We start from the raw sequence: 18,950 nt of genomic DNA, 5'->3' as shown, positions 1-18,950 counted from the left end.
AGGGCTACAATTTCATGTCTACACATATTAAAAATTAGAGAAAGTAGTAAGGCCCTTTCTAAAGATGAAAAGCCAAGGTCATGATGGACTGTCTATGAAGGATTAGGGAGGTCTTGGACAGGCCTGCAGATAGCATCGTGTTCTGTCCAAATTACAGAGGACAGATTGAAAAGGGAAGCAGCAATACAGAAAAAAAAATGTCAAGGACAAGCTACTCAATGGATCATGAAAAATAACTTTCACAGGCAAGGTTGTAAACCCATGGAACTGACTACTGGAATAGATGGTAGAGAGAAAATTTATAGAGACATTCAAGAGAAAATGGGCAAAAAAGGAGAACAATGTTCAATGCATGTAAAATGGCAGACTAGATAGTCTTAATGGCTCCTTTTGCCATTAAGCAGATATAATGTAACGAGTCAATGCATCAGGTTGTTGTAGGGAAGGAGCATGTATTGCAGCAGTGATCCCCAGATTCAAATATCAACTGTTATGGTGAGTACATTAATGTACTACAGTTCTTCACAGGGATCACTCCTCTGGTATGTTATGCAAGATGAGAACACTACTATAACAATACACACCCTGAACATAGGCCTGTGGTGGGGAAGATAGCATGCTATGAAAGACCACAATACCAAATCCTCCTCTACTCCTGGAATAAGGATTTACCTGGTAACGCCTAAAGAATGCATGGACAGATGTTCATGTGGCTTCCTCATCAATACCCTGGATTGAGACATTAATAAAGGTGGCTGCCACAGGTATGTCTACACTAGCAGAGTAACTCTTGACATCTTTTTATACTAGAGCACTCTCTTTTCCCGTTGTAAATGAAACAAAGGGCTGACCTGTTTGCCTGAAGTTTGTTTTCTCCAGACAGTACCTTAGTTGTATGTGTACATCCATCATATGCCAAACATTTTCCTCTTCATTTTGAGGTTTGGGAAAAAAAGACCAGCATTTGAATGGTGTGGTTCATAGCTAACTCTGTGCACACCTCTGGCATAAAATGACCCTATATATCTGTGGAAGACTGCACAAGGCTATGTACACATCAGTACATCAGAGTCTATAACCCAGAAATTGTGTGTGAGGATATTAGCTCTATAACAGACATTTAAAAATATACTGGTTTATTCAAATGGAGCCAAGGTCAGTTTTTCTATTACAAAACTGAGGTCCTAAATGAAGGACCATTTAATTTCAACAATATTTAAGTATGGGTTTGGCAGTCAAGGGGGAGGAGGCAGTCTATGGATATAAAACTCAAGGCAGCCAAAAGATGCATTTTACAGTTTGTTAGACATCATAATCAAGAAAATCAAGACCAACTGAACTGAGACTGCCTCAGGCTGAATACCACAACAGGTATACTCATAAGAAGAACCGCTTTCATTTGACCATGCAAGATTTTCTAATCACGGGTTTTCTTGCTTACTGTTGTAGAAGCAGTACTTCGGGTGAGTAAGACTCCAAGATTAGGGTAAAATTCCAAGCCCTTAATTTCAGACTGGTAACATACCAGAGTCCCCCCCACCACCACCCCCCAAAGAATCAGCAGTGTGCAGACAAGTTGTCAGCTCCAGTAGTGTGTACACAGATAAAGACATGTTTATGGGCCAAGCAATTTGAGTTTAAATGGTTCAGGTTCTTGAAGGTGCTGGTAAGGGAGGAGGAACATGTCCATCCTGGGGGAAGGTGAAAGACAGCATGGAACATGCAACCACAATGCCTCAGAGGGGGTGGCATCACGGTCCACATCCTGGGGGCAGGCTTTCAGTTCACCAAGCCACTGCCCAGTGATAATTTCATTAGTAACTGTATTTGTAGAGTGAAGACATTCTTATGTTAACAAATCGCTACCTTATTCCCTGCCTAGAGGTGGGGTTCAGCTTACATAAAACACTCTCATTGTCAGGATGCTAAAGCGGGCACAAGCAACCTTCATGGCCACCTGTATGATAGCTCCTCCAAATGGTTCCAAATCCTCTGTACTGTATTGGGATAATTACATAGCACAGGGAAACAAAAAAACAGAGTCCTAATCTGGAAGATTTGATGGTCAGCAAGCATGGAAGCAAAACTACCATCAAAGAAAAACAGAAATGTGCAGAGTTGGGAAGAATCTGTTGTCCTTCCCTGTTCAAATGTGGTAGCTAGAGGAACTAGGATATTTTTGGACCAAAATTGGCCATTAAACTGAGATTTGCCTTGCTTTCTGTTGCTTTCAGTAGAATTGTGATAAGGGTGGCAAAATGTTAATTAGCTCATTGCTACAGTGGCATTCACAACCAAGGCTCCTTTGCATAGATACTTGTAACAAGAACTCCTGAACATGTGGTTCATGGGAGAAGTAAACAGATCTACTTCTGGAATCCTCCAAAGAACAGTCAGGTTGTGAAACATCTGTGGGTCGAGCTCCCACCTGTCTTAGTTGGGGATAATCTGCTTAACTGGCTTTCTAGGCCATTTTGTTCTGAAGGAATGCAGCAGGTCTGCAGCAGAAGGTTTTGCTGGATGGTCACATTCTACACCATCACTGCTAGTACTCAGAGCTAGTAGGAATACATTTCACCATGCTTTTTTTTTATGTACCACATGACAGTGGGGTTTGTCTGTAACAGCCCCTCAGGACTTCTGCTTTCCAGGATATCTTCATATATCAAGGTAACATCAGGGCTAGTAACAGTTTTACATAGATTAGTTTGCTCCTCATCAGTGAGGAAGTTTGTAAGAATTTTGGCTTCAGTTTAGCAAACTTCCAGAAACAAATTTTATTACAAAAATATTCCTCCATTATCAGACAAGCTAACAAGGATGGAGATGCAGTGATTTGGGAAATATCTGAATACGACAAAGAAGTAAATACACAATTGCGTGACAATAGATATTATATGAAACTCCCATTAGATCCCACCCGTGATTTTAAAAGGACAACAGACCATTTATGACACCATCAGTGAATGAACACAAAACATATCCTTCAAACATGAGCTGACTTTAACAAAACCAAGTAGTTGGAGGCTTTACCTGTTACCCAATATATGAAATGCTTTTATATATACTCCTGAAAGGCCCACTGTATCTGGGAGAGGTTCATCAACAAATCCTTTATCAGAATTTCCTGAATTTTATTTAAAACTGCTCTTAAGTTCATGTACATCACAAATCAAGGTTTCTGCTTTAATAGACTTATTTATTTTTGGAAAATACTACATATACATGCATTTTAGATGGTGAAAGTTTGTGTGTCAATCACACATGAAGAGGTTACTTGGCTGTAAAGTTTTGGCTGATGTGTAGCAACTTGTACCCAGATCTTGTTGATGATTTTCTGCTTGAAATTTTACTGTACAATTAACAAAAGAATGTTTTTTTTTTCTTTTTTACTTTGGTAGCTCTCATCTTCAATTAAAGGAGTCAAGCAAAGGAAGGTGTATCTGCTCCCACATATACTGACTTATTTATGGGCTTTTTAGAGGCTCAGATAATATATATAATGTAGAACAAAACCATTTTTTTTTTCAAATATACAGATGGGTACAAGACTCCTAGATGACTGTCTGCTATTCTGGACAGAAGATCTTAAGGGAGTCTGTGAAATATCTTAACCATAATGAATTACTGATTTCTTGGATCGGGATCACCAAATTACTTGATGGCTCTGCGAAAAGCAGCTCTGTACTAGAAACTATTTTCTAAGAATGTATTGCTCAGTGTCAACAGTCTTCTCCCAAGATTTATGATCAACAATATTCCAAAGTCACAATTTTTAAGGGTCTGCAGAATATATAGGGGTGGTGATCAAGGGAAGCTTCCCTGCCCAGCTTACTCATATCTGATAACCCTAACCATAATCCTAACCCCAACCCTAAACCTGCCCCTAACCTTACTAAAACATTTTTCCATAACAGTATCACTACTAAGACAATGTGACCTCAGTTTTGTAGCTGTGGTTTACTGTGTAGGTCTTTTTTTAAGTAGAAAAGAAGCATTCAATGCTTTGTGATTCACTCTTACAAGTTATTCAGTTTTTAGCGATTCTTGTTTTTAGTTCTACCATTTGTGATTCTCCATTCTGGGTCTTCTACTTTTCATTACATAATTAATGTCTTTTGGCTTTTCCCGGTTAGGGGTCGCCACAGCGGAACAATGGTCTGCTAATAATTGGCAGTGGATTTTTATGGTGCTGAGGTGTCAGCCCGACATCCAACCTTCAAAGAAGGCACACCCATTCACGCACACACCTACCTGCATGTCTTTAACCGTCACTCGACCGCGGGGAGAACATGCATATATATATATGTATATATATATGTATGTATATATATATATATATATATATATATATATATATATATATATATATATATATATATATATATACACACACACACACACATATATATATATATATATATATATATATACACACACACACACACACACACACACACACACACACACACACACACACGTGTGTGTGTTGCACATGCACACACGAGTGTGCACTATTAATTCAGCCAAGAGGATTATCAAAATGAAAGATAAATCTACCAGCTGTGTTTCTACTACTTCTTCCTAGAATCCATTCTAAGAAAACAAAATCACTGGATCACTGGCACAATGAGTAATGGTGGCAAAATGTGAGTTTTATTAAATAACATTCTCACTGTGGATAAGTATTGTTTTTTATCCACTGATCATGTTGAAGCAGGACTTGAGACTTTTGCATAGACCAGTCATGCTACATCTTCATTCAGAAATGAGATACATAAAAGGTTGTGCTGTATTCAAACAATAGAGACAATGACTTTACTTGCAATTAATTCATCCTTCTCACTGTCGATACCAACCCAAGACTCAAAAAATCAAAATACTAATTTTTTTTTTTGGAAAACGTTCTGAGGAGGTTAGCTAGCATCATAACATGGAAGGATAAGCCCAGACTATGGAACAGGTGATCTGAGTTTGACAAGTGGCTCAGGAGCCTCCAATAGGCGGCCAGGGAAGATAAAAGTGAGCAACCGTTGCTGACTCACCCATCATGGAGGAAGGTGGTGGCTTCGGCTCACCACAGGTGACAAATAGCAGAAGCAGCACTAGGTTTTTACACAGTGAGTTTCCAAACTGGCTGAGCTACACTGAGCAGTCAGACTATAACAGAAGGTCAACAAAACAAAAATGCATTCCCTGCACCAAAGTCTCTCCATAAACACTGAATATATGCCAATAAAATTTGTATGAAGAGACACCAAGGCAGTATCCAAAATACAATAAAACTTTTATTAAAATAAACAAAAGTGCACATGAGTGCTTTCAGGCAACAAGCCCTTCCTCAGATACATTGAAACAGTTAAGACATACATTTTAAATACCATGCTATCCAATCCAATCCTAGTTATTTTACCCTCCTTTTCCTTAGGAAAGGTTTTAAAGGAACATCAGGGTTTAAATCTGGGCTCCTATCAGCCCCTAACTTTATTATCCACCTCGCTTCATTACATTCTGTTTCATTAACAACATCCCCACCTCTAACAGTTTTATTAACCATTTGTACTACCATAAATTTAAAAGAATGAACTTCTTTTTCACTAGTATGTTGTGCTAAAGCATTACCCAGGTTCCGATGTCTAATTTCATACAAATGTCCAAAAATCCTGTTCTTTAACATACAGTTGGTTTTACCAATGTAATATGAATCGCAATTTGACATATAGCTATATAGACAAGATTCATACTTCTACAGTCTGCATACCCCTTCAAATAATATCGTTGCCCTGTTGTGGGATGTATAAATAAAGTGTCCTTATAGATATAGTCACATGCTTTGCAGTGACAGCAAGGAAAAGTGCCTTGACATTCTATCCTGATCATCTTGTTAGGACCTAACTTGGGTTCATGACATACTAGTGAAAAAGAAGGTCCTTTAAAACCTTACCTAAGGAAAATAAGGGTAAAATACTAGGATTGGATTGGATGGCATGGTATTTAAAATGTATGTCTTAACTGTTCCAATGTATCTGAGGAAGGGCATGTTGCCTGAAAGCACTCGTGCACTTTTATTTATTTTAATAAAAGTTTTATTGTATTTTGGATACTGCCTTGGTGTCTCTTCATACAAGTTTTATTGAGACTATAACAGAAGGTAAACCAGCGTGCAGAGGCACACTTCCCTAGAGAGGTAGTCATCACAGGCATTGGATAGCTGCCAGTGGAAAGGAGATGCTCACAGGGGTCAAGGCAGGCTGCCAAGCAAAGAACAAGCAAGCTGGCCCACTCCTTGCCACCGGACTCTCACCAGGAAATGGAAGGCTTATGTGGGATTTCCAAGCAAGCAAGAAAGAAGGGGCTGTATGAATCTCACCTAGCCAGGAACACCTGGCTCCTGTTCTCCTGCATTGAATGGGTCAAGCTGGGTAAAGGCATAGGAAAGCCTATAGGCATGGTGCTGGAAAGGAGGGAAGAAAAACAATTCCAAATATGCTCTGGCACAAAGTGTCCAACCACAAAATGTGACAGTAGCTCTACCTGATAAATGTCTGTGTGAGTGTGCGTGTCTGTGGGGAACCTTCTTTCTACATGCTACATTGTCAACATTACTGCCACAAAACAAACCATACGAATTACTTTTCAGAATATGACAATAACACATAAATGAATAATGAAAACCATAATGAAAACTGGCAGAATGAATAAAAATGGAAGCTATTTCAGATGCAAATAGAAATATTTGTAGGATCCTGAAAAAAAAAGCATTCTGTATATTAGAATTATGCATCTGCGGAATCTGTTGAAATTCAGGTGAAATGTATGTCCGGAAACAAGTCAGTAAAGTTAACAGAAAAACAATAAGCAGGCACACTTGTTAGAATGGAATACAACCTCATGAAATCTTAAGAAACTGCTGCATTTGAACTTGCAAAGTAAGAAAAATGTGAGAGAAAGGAACCATATGCAAGGAAAACTATCCCAGCTCATTCCTACAGAAGTACCAAGAAGGTTAAACAATAATAATTGAAGGGTCAATCTACTTTGTTAGAAAAGGAAGTGGCTGACAGGGCATGCCGTACTGTTTGTTATAAGAAAAGGCTTCTACTTGAGGAGTCCCTTACCAAATGTTTCAGTTCTTTTAGATCCCTGCAGACAGTGTAGAAGACGCCAAGCAGAATATTAATGTAGGCAGCATAAAATTCTGCAGAATATTCTGAAGGATGATCATGGGATAGAATCTTCTGAAGTTCCACTAAAAAGCACAGAATATCAAGTAAATAAAACGTAACCTCTGTAGATGTCAGTTTTTCAAAAAAATGTTTTAATTTGAAAGCATCTCAAACAGCAGTGCAAGAAAAATGTAACAAATCGCAAGACAAAACTGTCATGTTTCATTAATCCAGTCTCTGAAATGTGATAGCTTATTTTTGGTTTTGTTTACGATCTCCTATAAATCTACATTTTCCTTAATTGTACATGCCTAACAGTCAGTTGGTCAGTATGATGCACAATCACCTTTTATGCCATGAAGAACAGAAGGCTGTGGGTTTTACTCCAACACTAAACACATTAAAGTTTGCCAGTACTGGCAATGAAGTTCAACAGGATAGGAATGCTGTGCTCCTGAAGCTCCACTCTGGATGAAATGTTAAGTCCCATCACCTAAATGTCACAGTGGTTCAGCCTAATGTCAAAACTCATAACCCTTGCTGTTGAAGTACAGAGGTAGTTTATTTTTAATAATTGTGCCTTAAACCAAATATAATCTACAAACATATGCATGATATCTTGTATAACAAGCAAAATACCCTTATGTTATGCATACTAAAGCCATCTTATAGTTTTCACTCTTCCTGTTGCTCCACCCACTATCCTTACCCCCCCCCCCAAAAAAGTCAAAGCCTTTCCAAGTTTTGCCCCTCTTCTCTGTCTCACTTCACCATCTGTTCTACAGTGAACCCTTACAAATGTTTTGCTCTTATACATCCAATATGTTTTTTTTTTTTCTTTTTTGTTCCCTGAATCTCTACTGACATCTAGCTTATCCCCTGGTCACCATACTTGTCTATTTGTTTCTCAAAAAGTGACAGACAATTGGCCCATTCATTCTCCTTGGAAGCAGCATTTATCCATGTCCCTATCCCCATGGTCCCTGCAATCTGATGACTGCATCTGGTTGCAGCTTGTGAATAAATATAAGCTTCCAATGCATGCCATCTTAAGTAGCTGTAGGCATCAAGACCTCCTAAATGAACTGTGACCATCCTCTCAAAGTAGGTTTACATTAGCCATTTCAATCCCACATACCCATGTTGACTCCCACATTATCTAAGCTACGAGGTGAGCTCTGACCACTTGTGGTAAAGACACAGTTTTACTTTTTTATGCCATGTCAGTATGAAATGCTTTAGTAAAAAAGAACCACAAAAAACAGGACAAAAATCGACAACAAGGCTCTGCTTTTTGATCACTGGCCTAGTTGTCTATTCAAATTCTTTCTTACCCTGCACTTTTTTTTTACATCCAATATGCCACAAACTGCTATTTAATAACCATTACTGCTAGCTTCTTCATTTTAAATAAGTCCCTGAAAAATTCAGTAAAAGTTCCCTACAAATAAGCCCTTGTTATGTGTTAATCCACATGCTGCTCTAGAGCTCTACAAAATCCACCAAACTATGTTTAAATGGCAGGTGTCCCACAGATGCAAAAGTACAGTTGTGTACACTTAACATAAATGTAGATGCTCGAGTGTATTCACTGTTGCAGTCATCACACTTGGGTTATCTGCCTACAGGTAGCCCTCAGTCGGCCCGAATACCAGAGTCTTGGGATTTCTGAGTCCGATGCTGTCGCCCCATCCATGACGTCAGGGGTATAAAACATGCAGCCAACGTCATTACATCAGTTTTTCTTGCCCCAGATGTCAGGAGCCCCCAAAATAGGAAACAATCAAATGGAGTGGAACACCTCCAGTAAAAAGTAAATACCATTTCCATAAGATATGGCCAAAAAAGAGAATAGCTAGAAAGTAGAGAAAGACAGGGGGCTGGAGGGAAGGTAACCAGAACTGCAACAGCGAATACACTCAAACATCTACATTTATGGTAAGTGTACACAACTGTACTATGTTCTTCGTGTTTCACTGCTGCAGTCATCACACTTGGGTTGATTCCCAAAGCTGAGGATGGGTGGAGGCAGTCAAGAAGTAGTAGGGATGGCTAGCAGGCCTTGTAAGACTGCTGTGGCAAATCCAGCTCTGGATTTAGAAAAGATAGGCAAGTGGTAATGCTTGGTGAAGGTGTGTACAGAACTCCAGGTTGCAGCTTACAGGAAGTCCCTGGTAGGGACTCCTCTGAGAAAAGGTGTAGAGGTTGAGGTAGCCCTAGTGGAATGAGGCCTGATCCCCTGTAGGGTAGGTTTTCCATGGTGTTTGTAGCAGAAATGGATGCAGTGTGGTATCCATTTAGAAATGGTTTGTTTTGTAATCGCCTTGCCCTCTGCCCCTGTAGCAAAGCTGAGTAGGAGCTGGTCAGATTTTCTGAAAGGTTTAGTCCTGTCAAGGTAGAACCTGAGCTGTCTGTGCACGTCCAAGGAGTGCAGGATCCTTTCCCCTTTATTCTGAGGATTAGGAAAAAAGTTTGGCAAATGGATGCATTGGTTTAAAGCCACACTGGATACCACCTTGGGCATAAAAGATGGGTTAATGCTGAGGGAAACCCTGTCCGCATGGAAGATAATGAAGGGTTCCACAGCCATAAGGGCCTGTAACCCAGACACACTTCTGGCTGAAGTGATGGCTAGCAGTAAGGCTGTTTTCCAAGAGAGGAATTTTAACTCTGCTGTAGCATCAGGCTCAAAAGGGGGAAGCACGAGCTTCTCTAGTACACAGTTAAGGTCTCAGGCAAGAGTGGAAGCTCTCCTCGGGGGTCTTAAATTGTTAGTTCCTCTCAGGAACTGTTTGATCACTGGGTGAGAGAAGAGGGGTGGCTCAGTATTGTAATGAGCTGAGATGGCAGAGGCATGAATCTTAATTGATGAGAAGGACAGGCCTTTGTGGAGCAGTTCTGCTAGGTAATCTAGGATTTGAGGCAAGGAGGGCACGGCTGTGTCCTTCCCTTAAGACTGGCTCCAAGAACAGTATCTATTCCACTTTTCTGAATAGGATTTCTTAGTACTGGGCCTCCTGGCCTCAAGGATAACATCCAGCACCCGTTTGCTGAGGGCTGCTGGTGATGTATTCAGGGAATATGCCAGGCTGCCAGGTTCAGGGCTTGCAGCTGAGGATGCAAAATCTGTCCCTCCTGCTGGGATAGCAGAGAGGGGGTCTGATGTAGGTGCCAGGGTGGCACTGCTGTTAGACTGCGTAGGAGTGGGTACCAGTGCTGGTGTGGCCAGTCTGGTGCAATAAGGATTGTCCTTGGCCTGTCCTGTTTGATCTTGAGGAGAACTTTTGGAAGGAGGGGCAGAGGGGGAAAGGGATAGACTGAGAGGTTTTCTCATGTGAAGGATAGGGCATCCACTTTCCAAGCTTGGCTGTGGGGAATTCTGGTGCAAAATTTGTTTAGTTGATGGTTTTTTGGGGGGGGGACACAAAGTGGTCCACCTCTGGTGTCCCCCACCTGTGTATTAGAAGTTTGAATGAGTTTCTTTCCAGTTTTCACTTGTGTGGGTCCATTAGATTTCTGCTTAAGTCGTCTGCCAGTGAATTTTGTTTGCCTGGCAGGAATTGAGCTTGCAGGTACACTTGGTTGCTTAAGGCTGTGTTCCACAGAGCCATGGCTAACCTGCAGAGTATGTAGGAGTTTGTTCCCCCCCTGTTTATGTACCACATAACTGTGGTGTTGTCTGCCTTTATCAGGAGTTGTCCTGGCAGGATAAGGTATTTGAAGGCTGTCAGTGCATTCTGTACAGCTAACATTTCTTTTTGATTGATATGCAGGTGAATTTGTCCTGGGCTCCATTTGCCTACCATGTGAGCCCCCCCCCCCCCCCCCCCATGCATAGTCTGCTGCATCTGTTGTCAGAGTTTGGACAGCGAGGGGTTGTGAGAAAGGGAGTCCCTTGTTGTGGTTGCAAGCCTCTGTCCACCAAAGGAACTCTGTCCTTAGGCAAGGAATGATAGGAATCACTGTTTCCAGGTCCTGGGAATGTTGACACCAGAGACTTTTTAAGTACCACTGAAGTTTCCTCATATGCAGTCTTGCATATGGAATCAGTAAAATACACGAAGCAATGAACCCTAGGGCTTGCAGTATTTTTCTTGCAGATAGCTGGGTTTAGGTGGCCAGTAGTTTGAAATAAGTTGTCAAATAAACTAGCTTTTCTGGAGTGAGGAATGCCATCTGGAAAGTTGTGTTCAAGCTTGTTCCCAAGAATACAATCTTTTGGCTGGGTACCAGATGTGATTTCTTTTCGTTGATGATACACCCCAGAGAAGTTAGGAGTCTCTCTACAAATGTCAGGTGCTGAAGTAGCAATTCCTGACTGTCCGCCTGAATCAGGCAATCGTCCAGGTATGGGTAAATTTGAATATTTCTCTGCCTGCAGTAAGCAATGGCTGGAGCTAGGCCCTTTGTGAATACCCTGGGCGCAGTAGATAAGCCAAAGGGAAGTACAGAGAACTGACAGTATAGAGCCTGCCCTGAAACGTAGATGTTTCCTGCAATATTCCATTATGGGGATGTGCAGATAAGCTTCTTTTAAGTCTAGGGTGACTAGCCAGGAGTCCTTGGCTAGCATAGGAAGGAGCTGCTAGAGTGTAAGCATTTTGAATTTTGGTACCACCAAGAAGGTGTTTAGGGATGACAGATCCAGAATAGGGTGCCAAGAGTTCTCTTTCCTGGGCACCAAGAACAGCATGGAGTAGAAACCCTGTCCCCCTTTGCTCTGTTGGCACAGGCTGAATAGCCCTGATACTGAGAAAATAGTACTTGCTTTTGGGCCTCTGTCCACTGGTTTGGAGGAAGGTCTGGCAATCCGCTTGGGGTTGGCAGAGAGTGGAAATAGAATCTGTATCCCTGGGATACAATGTTTCAGACCCATCAGTCCTGGGTAATATAGTCCCAGTTTTGTGCATGCAGGGCGAGTTTTCCTCCTAGGGGTGCAAGTACTTGGGCATGGCTGGGAAGGATTAAGGACAAGTCATTGTGAACTTTTTCCAAAGGGGGTGGCTTACCACTCCCAGTTTTTGAGGAGGGAGCACTCCATTGTTTAGATCTGTGCATACCGTTAGACTGTAGTCTTTGTGATCTGTTGCCCCTAGGTTTGGGCTGAGAAGGTCTGGAAGGGACTAAAAAGGACCAGTTTTTTGAAGGCCAATGCCTACTGAATCTAGGTGGCTGTACCTATAAGAAATCTTTAATTGCTTGCATGGATTTAGCTTTTTTCCTGCATCTTTTTAAGAACAACTTCTGTTTTAGAGCCAAACAAACATTCTTATTTTAATGGAGCAACAAGTCATTTTGCCTTGACATGGTCTGGCAAGATTTGTTCCTTCAGCCAAACATGCCTTCTCAGAACAGACCCCAGTGACAGCAGCCCTGCAAGATGCTTCTAAGACATCAAAACCACACTGCAAAGTATGTTTACCAACTTGGTTTGCAGAATGCATTAAGTCTTGTAAGTCCTTATTTTCTGCACAATCAGGAATCAACAACATTTTTTGTTTAATTAGATTAATAATATGCTGCTGGTACTTCAACATGTGAAACTGGCAATTTAAAGCCTTGATGACAAGAGTTGCAGAGGTATAAACCTTCTTACCCCATCTGTCTAGAGCCATAGAATCCCTGTCCAAATGGGTAGGGTTTTTGGCTGTAGAAGCCTTAATACCTTTAGGTCCCTGGGAAATGGTCTCTGGATCCGCAGTGGGATTTTTAAAGAGAAATTTGCGAGAGTCAGGTACTCTGTAGCATCTGTCAGGCTTTCTAGGAGCAAGTGGTAAAGTATCAGGGGTAAGGCTGGATTCCATGAAGACATTATCTACAATATCCAGGACAGGGGGAATAGTTAGATGCCTATGCTGAGGCAAGTCTAAAAATTCCCTAAGTCTCTTTTTGGACTGTGGGTAGTCCTGGCATTCCCAGCGGAAATGCTCTCTTAGGGTATGCAAGTTTTCACCGAAAGAAAGGTCCTCTGGGGGGGGGGGGGGGCTGAGGGAATTGAATCCTCTGCATCGGAGTCCTCATAGCTAGATAAGGGTATGTCCTGGTAATCACAGGGGTCAGAGTCATCAGACTCACGGACTGAAGAATCAGAAGGAAAATCAATTATTTGTCTTTCAGAGGGGGAAGGCTAGCTTCCCCTAATTAAAGTAATAAGGTCTTCAGCCATTCTAAGCATTTGTTTCTGTGGCATGGGAGCTTGAGAATGTACTTTGGTCGTCGGTTTCCTAGGCGTAGTGCGAACTTTGGGCCTGAAAGATTCGGTAAATTTAGTCAATAATGAAGTAGTCAGTTTGATACAAACATCAGAAGGTCTGAATACACCCTCAGAAGCCGGTGCCTGCACAGCGGCTCCGGACCCATCAAAGGTAGAGACATCCACAGGTTGTATAGAAGAAGAAGCTTCTCGCGGCATACCGGACTCCAAATGGGTCTCAGTAGAAGCCTGTGAATCTGTAGAAGCGGGTAACAGGGGCTGCGAAAGCACCTCACTGAGTACCGGCGGACTGGCAACTAGCTTTATGGAAGCATCGTTGGCTGTTTTGGCCCTATGCGGTCTGTCTTTACCTTTGCGTTTTCTTTCGGAAGATCGGTAGCTGGATGGCTTACCGAAGCCATTTCAGAATACGGAGAATGGCAGTGAAAGAATTTAGAGACACAAATAGCCCGACGATGAATAGTTCAGGTGTTGAACAAGGCGCAAAACCAACAGCGAGGGACGTCGTGGTCTGGGCCTAAACGGGTGACGCAGTAAGAATGAAAATCACTGTGAGGCATTTGCTTTCCACAAGCAAGACAATTGTTAGTTTTTCTGACATCGGTTAGAGCGAGAAAAAAGGATCCCCAACTGGGTACTTAGCTTTAGTAGACTTCAGGTTTGAAACTCGAAAAACTAAAATTTCAGGCAGCTGCCGACCGGCACTTGCAAACTGCTTCTGCTTCAAGCTCCCATGCGGCAAGAAAAGCTGATGTAATGGCGTCAACTGCATGTTTTATACTCCTGACGACCTGACATCATGGATGAGATGACAACATCAGACGCAGAAATCCCAAGACTCTGGTATTCGGGCCAACTGACGGCTACCTGCAGGCAGATAACCCAAATGTGATGACTACAACAGTGAAACACAAAGAACATCTATCCAGTACACAGTTTGCGTAATGTACTGTCTTTCAAGTACTGCATTACATTTTAAAATTCCCATTACTGGTAGTATTTCATGAAGGTCTGAAATTCCGTGAATGTTCTGCTACATTTTTCCCCTTTCAACAAAGCTACTGACAACATTTTTGTATTGCCCTCCATCACGGGAGATTTAAAATCTTTATTCTCGTTTGGCAGCGTTTACTTTAGTAGCATAAGTTTATTTAGACAAAGTTGTTACACTGTGGGATGCCATGTTTTATTTATTTTATTTTATTTATTTATTTTACATTTGTTAACCGGGCTAGTCCAACTGGATACATGTCCATTTTCAGTGGAGGCCCGGGGAGAAAAGCTCCTCTACAGTACTACTATAGTAAGACTAAAACAAAAACTTTATCAGAATATATCAACATATACAACTAATATCTAATAACATATACTTTAAACCTTCTGTTAGAATTAAGAACATTTGAGTACAAATATGAGGTACAGTAAGGAGTCTCTCTATTACTTAGAAAAGTGTACAATATGACAGTACAGATAAAGTACCTAGTTAGACTAATACATCTTTAAAAGAAGATGGAAAGTAGAGATTTAGTTCCTTTATTAGAAGTGAGGTAATAGAAACAGCTTTGTAGAGAGTTGTGTAGAGAGTTAGATATACGAGATAAAGAGAGATTGGAAAAAAAATCTCATAGCAGGGAGGTATGAAAGGTTAGTCTGGGTTATTGCAAGAGCAAAGCCAGTGGTTGGAAAAGAAATGTTTAAGTTTAGTTTGAAATAGTGGGATTGATGTTTGAGTGGTGAATTAGTCTTTCCTGCACTGTGTGTTGGATGCTTGAAATGAATTTGTTTTTCCATCAGTGCTATGTTGATCCCATTAGTGAGGGTCTGATGTGGCTGTAACAACTAACCTCTCTAACAGGGCCGCTGTCTCAAGGTTCCATTTTATCAAAACTGCAACAACCTTGCTAACAGTTTTGAGAACCTTACTCATACCTCCAAACAAAATACTTTAGCTATGACTAAAAGTGAACATCAAGAACCAGACACCAATCAGCAGTTACTGAGTCTACAGAATCCTTACAAGCAAGCCAAATGAGACAGATACAAACAGCTCACAGCAAAACTTAATATTTGTATAAATGTACAAAATGTAATAAACTCATGCTTGTTGGATCTCAAGGAGGGTTCAGAGGAAAATAATGCTCACTAAAAATAAACAAGTAATTGAAACATTCTGCCTTTCTAACAAAATGGTTAATGAAATGGTTCACAGATGCCTTAGTCTCATGCCTGACAAACAGACCTCCCTAAGCCAACTTCTCAACTTTTGTGACAGACAGGTGCTTTTAAAGAATGCGAGGGAGGAGAAGGTAATATGTTGGGTTGTGCAGAGTGACTACCAAGATTTTTTCCCCAAGACTGAAAGAAATAACTTCACTACTATCAGGCAACTTTGTTTTAAAAACAGCACACACTTACCTATATATCCTCCCAACCCTTTCAATCAACTGGAAAGGGTCGTGCCAAAATTTTGATTTTGTTGATGGTGCCAAAGTATTTCTGCAAAACCATTGGTTACCTGGGAAAGCTGTCAGTGAGCAACTACAATCCTGCCCACCCACAAGGTTCTAGTCTAATATGGCAAGCTCATGGCTTAAAAACAGAATGTGCAAATTTGCAGTTACTGTCAGAATTCCTAGTACCACAGCGTTTTAACGGTCCCCAAGCTGGACAGACATGCTCACTGGATAAACCTAGAAAGGCATCTGCCAAACTCTTATTCAGCAACCCCACACACAGCAGATTTAACCCTCTTGAGCAAGCAGGAGAAGTGGCAATGTAAGTTGGTGATCTAAGTGATAAGAACCTTCAAGAAAAATGGACATCCCTTAGTATAGCAACCAATGAAGAACTTAAGAGCTAGACCCAAGATGTGTATGAAAACACTTCCCTCAGGCTGTGGAAAGTCTGTTAGAAACATTGACCAAAAGAGGGAAAGTAAACATTTCCCCCTTAACACACTGTTAAGGCTGTTTGGTGGCATTCGGTTTCATATCACCTTCTGGCTGTTTGAATCATTACACTGTCCTTGCCCTGTCTGGCCAAAGCCACTGCTCCAGGTCCACCTCAGGCTGCAGATTCTCTATCAGGAGGCCCGATCCTCACCACAAGGGCAATTTGTACTTAGCCAGCAGTGTTCAATGGGTGGTACAGCACCACTGGATTTTTATTTATTTTTTTGCTTTTTACACTGTAGTTCTGCAAATGGAGTTTTTATTTATTTGCTCATAGTGTTATTAGATTTTAGTTATAAAATGCCTGTATGTGAATGTCAGTGGCTTGAACTCTACTACCAAGAGGCACATGTCTGCAAATTTTGTTAAAAATCAGAATTCTAACACTTCCTTTAGATAATTAAAAAAACAAAACAAAAAGCCAATCAAGATCAAATCAGTTGATGTGAGTAGTGCATCATCAGCTTGGACAACTCTTTGAAAAACGCATAATTGATTTTAGTGAATTAAGAGTTAAGCTTGATCAAGAAGGCAGGTAGGTTATAGGTTACTTTTCTACTCCAACTGGCCTCTCTGTACAAGGTCACATTTATAGATTGAAAACAAACTCTAGTTCTCTTCCTTCTTTTCTTTATTTGAACAATCTAATAAATGTGATGCACCAGTTAATGTGTGTGTTAGGTTATCTTTACTGTAGTTATAGATTCGTTCATGATATGTTTATCCTCAAAGTAGAGATGCATAGTAGGTGTTAGAAGGGTTTAAACGAGCTTAAGGGCAGTGTAGATATACGTGTGTGTGAAGGTATGCAAAACCAGAACAGCAAGGGTTAATTTTCATAGCATCAGTTTTACCAAGTACTAGCAAACTCGATTGTTCCCTTACTGTTGAGCCAATTTTCCCCACATCCAGAAAAACTTAAAAATACTGTGTACCTTGGATGTTTACAATCATGAGGTACTGGGACTGAATATTACCATGGTTATCAAATACATGTCGACAAAACTTTGGGGAACAGAGCCTTTAATCTTTCATGACCCCAAAACTCTAACCTCTCTAAACTTCTACTATTAAAAATGCTCACCTCTTTCCAGTTGACAACAAGCTGACCTTTTTTTCAGTAGGATTGTTTTACATTAGAGTTAAGAGCCTGCTCTTTGGTATCTGTATCTATGTTCCTCCAGGAAATAATATTACTACCATCAAAAACATCCTGTGTTGGTTATCTCAAAACCTACCCCAAGAAACCATAATCCTAGGTGATTTTAACACAGACTGGAAGTCTTGCAGCAACAAATACCCTACTAGCCATATTAATCTCTATGGGTTTACTCAAACTATTACCTCCCCTACTAGAATAAACAAGACAAATAAAAAAGAAAGCACCTTTAGATTGGATACTCATTAATTACCAACCCCACACTTATGAAGCCGGAACCCTCCCTGACGATGTAAGTGACCACTCACTAACCTACATTATCAGGCTCAAAGCCAATCCACCCATTCAACCCATTACTAGAACAATTAGAACCAAGAAAAACTTCAAATTGGATCTATTCCAGAGTGAACTGAAAGCATGTAATCGGTTCCCCTTAAAACACCTTTCTCTCGATGAAGCTGTTGATTACTTTAATGCTAAGTTTCTAGCCATACTCAACCACCATGCTCCTACCCACTCTATTAAGCTAAGAACTAAATCTGCTCCTTGGCTCTCTAAAGAAACTAAGCAAAAAATCCATCTCAGAAACAAAATCTGGAATAAATCACGCTTAACTAAAAACCCTGTTGATCACCAACACTACAAGCAACTGAGAAATGTGACTAACAAAGCAATATTGTCCGATAAACAAAACTATTACCTACAATCTCAGCAAACCCATCATAATAATCCACAAAAGTTCTGGGCAAGTATTAAGCAATTACTACAGCCCGGTCAACTTATCACACCCAACCCACAAGGCACTGACAAGGAGAATCCCAAGCAAACAGCTAATGCCTTTAATACCTTTTTCACCGAAGCAATTCACACTCTCGCTAGTCAGCTCTCTAGTAGAAACACACCTATATCCAATTCTAACTCAAACCCACCACCTCCATTTCTCTTCCAACCTGTCCCAACAGTTTATATTCTCTCCCTTATCCAGAAACTCAAACCATGCACTCCCTTCTTCTGACTTACTACGCGCAAAATACTTACAGTTAGCAGCCAAATCCATAGCTTACCCTATCTCCATACTAATCAATAGAACCATCACTGAAGGATATGTCCCTAAACTTTGGAAAGTTTCCCATATTATTCCCCTTCATAAGGGTGGAAATTCCACTGAACTCTCCAACTATCGTCCCATAGCCCTACTCTCTCCCTTATCTAAGATTATGGAAAGGTGTATCCACAAGCAACTGCTTGACCACCTTCTCCAAAATAACTTGCTTACCAATACCAAACATGGTTTCAGACCTTCCCAGAGCACTACCACTGCCGTCCCTTCCCTTACAGACACCATCAACAAAAAACGTAACCTTAACATGCTTTCCTCTGCACTTTTCTTAGACCTGTCCAAGGCTTTTGACATGGTTAATCACCAAATACTCGTACATATTCTTAAATCTCTGTCACTT

General features: G+C 40.8%; 1 protein-coding gene across 1 annotated transcript in view; it reads right to left on the bottom strand.

Moving 5' to 3' along the window:
- Nucleotides 1–18,950, bottom strand: part of ORC5 (origin recognition complex subunit 5) — a 2,154,202-nt gene that overhangs the window by 1,610,875 nt on the left and 524,377 nt on the right. Inside the window, exon 7 of the mRNA XM_044087287.1 lies at nucleotides 7,119–7,249. Within this exon, the coding sequence (XP_043943222.1) occupies nucleotides 7,119–7,249 (131 nt within the window). The remainder of the gene's footprint in view (nucleotides 1–7,118; nucleotides 7,250–18,950) is intronic.

Source organism: Protopterus annectens, chromosome 11.part0 (genome assembly GCF_019279795.1).
Source record: "Protopterus annectens isolate FY-2018-M chromosome 11.part0, PAN1.0, whole genome shotgun sequence".
Lineage (NCBI taxonomy): Eukaryota > Metazoa > Chordata > Ceratodontiformes > Protopteridae > Protopterus > Protopterus annectens.
This window is presented reverse-complemented; position numbering and strand designations above follow the sequence as displayed.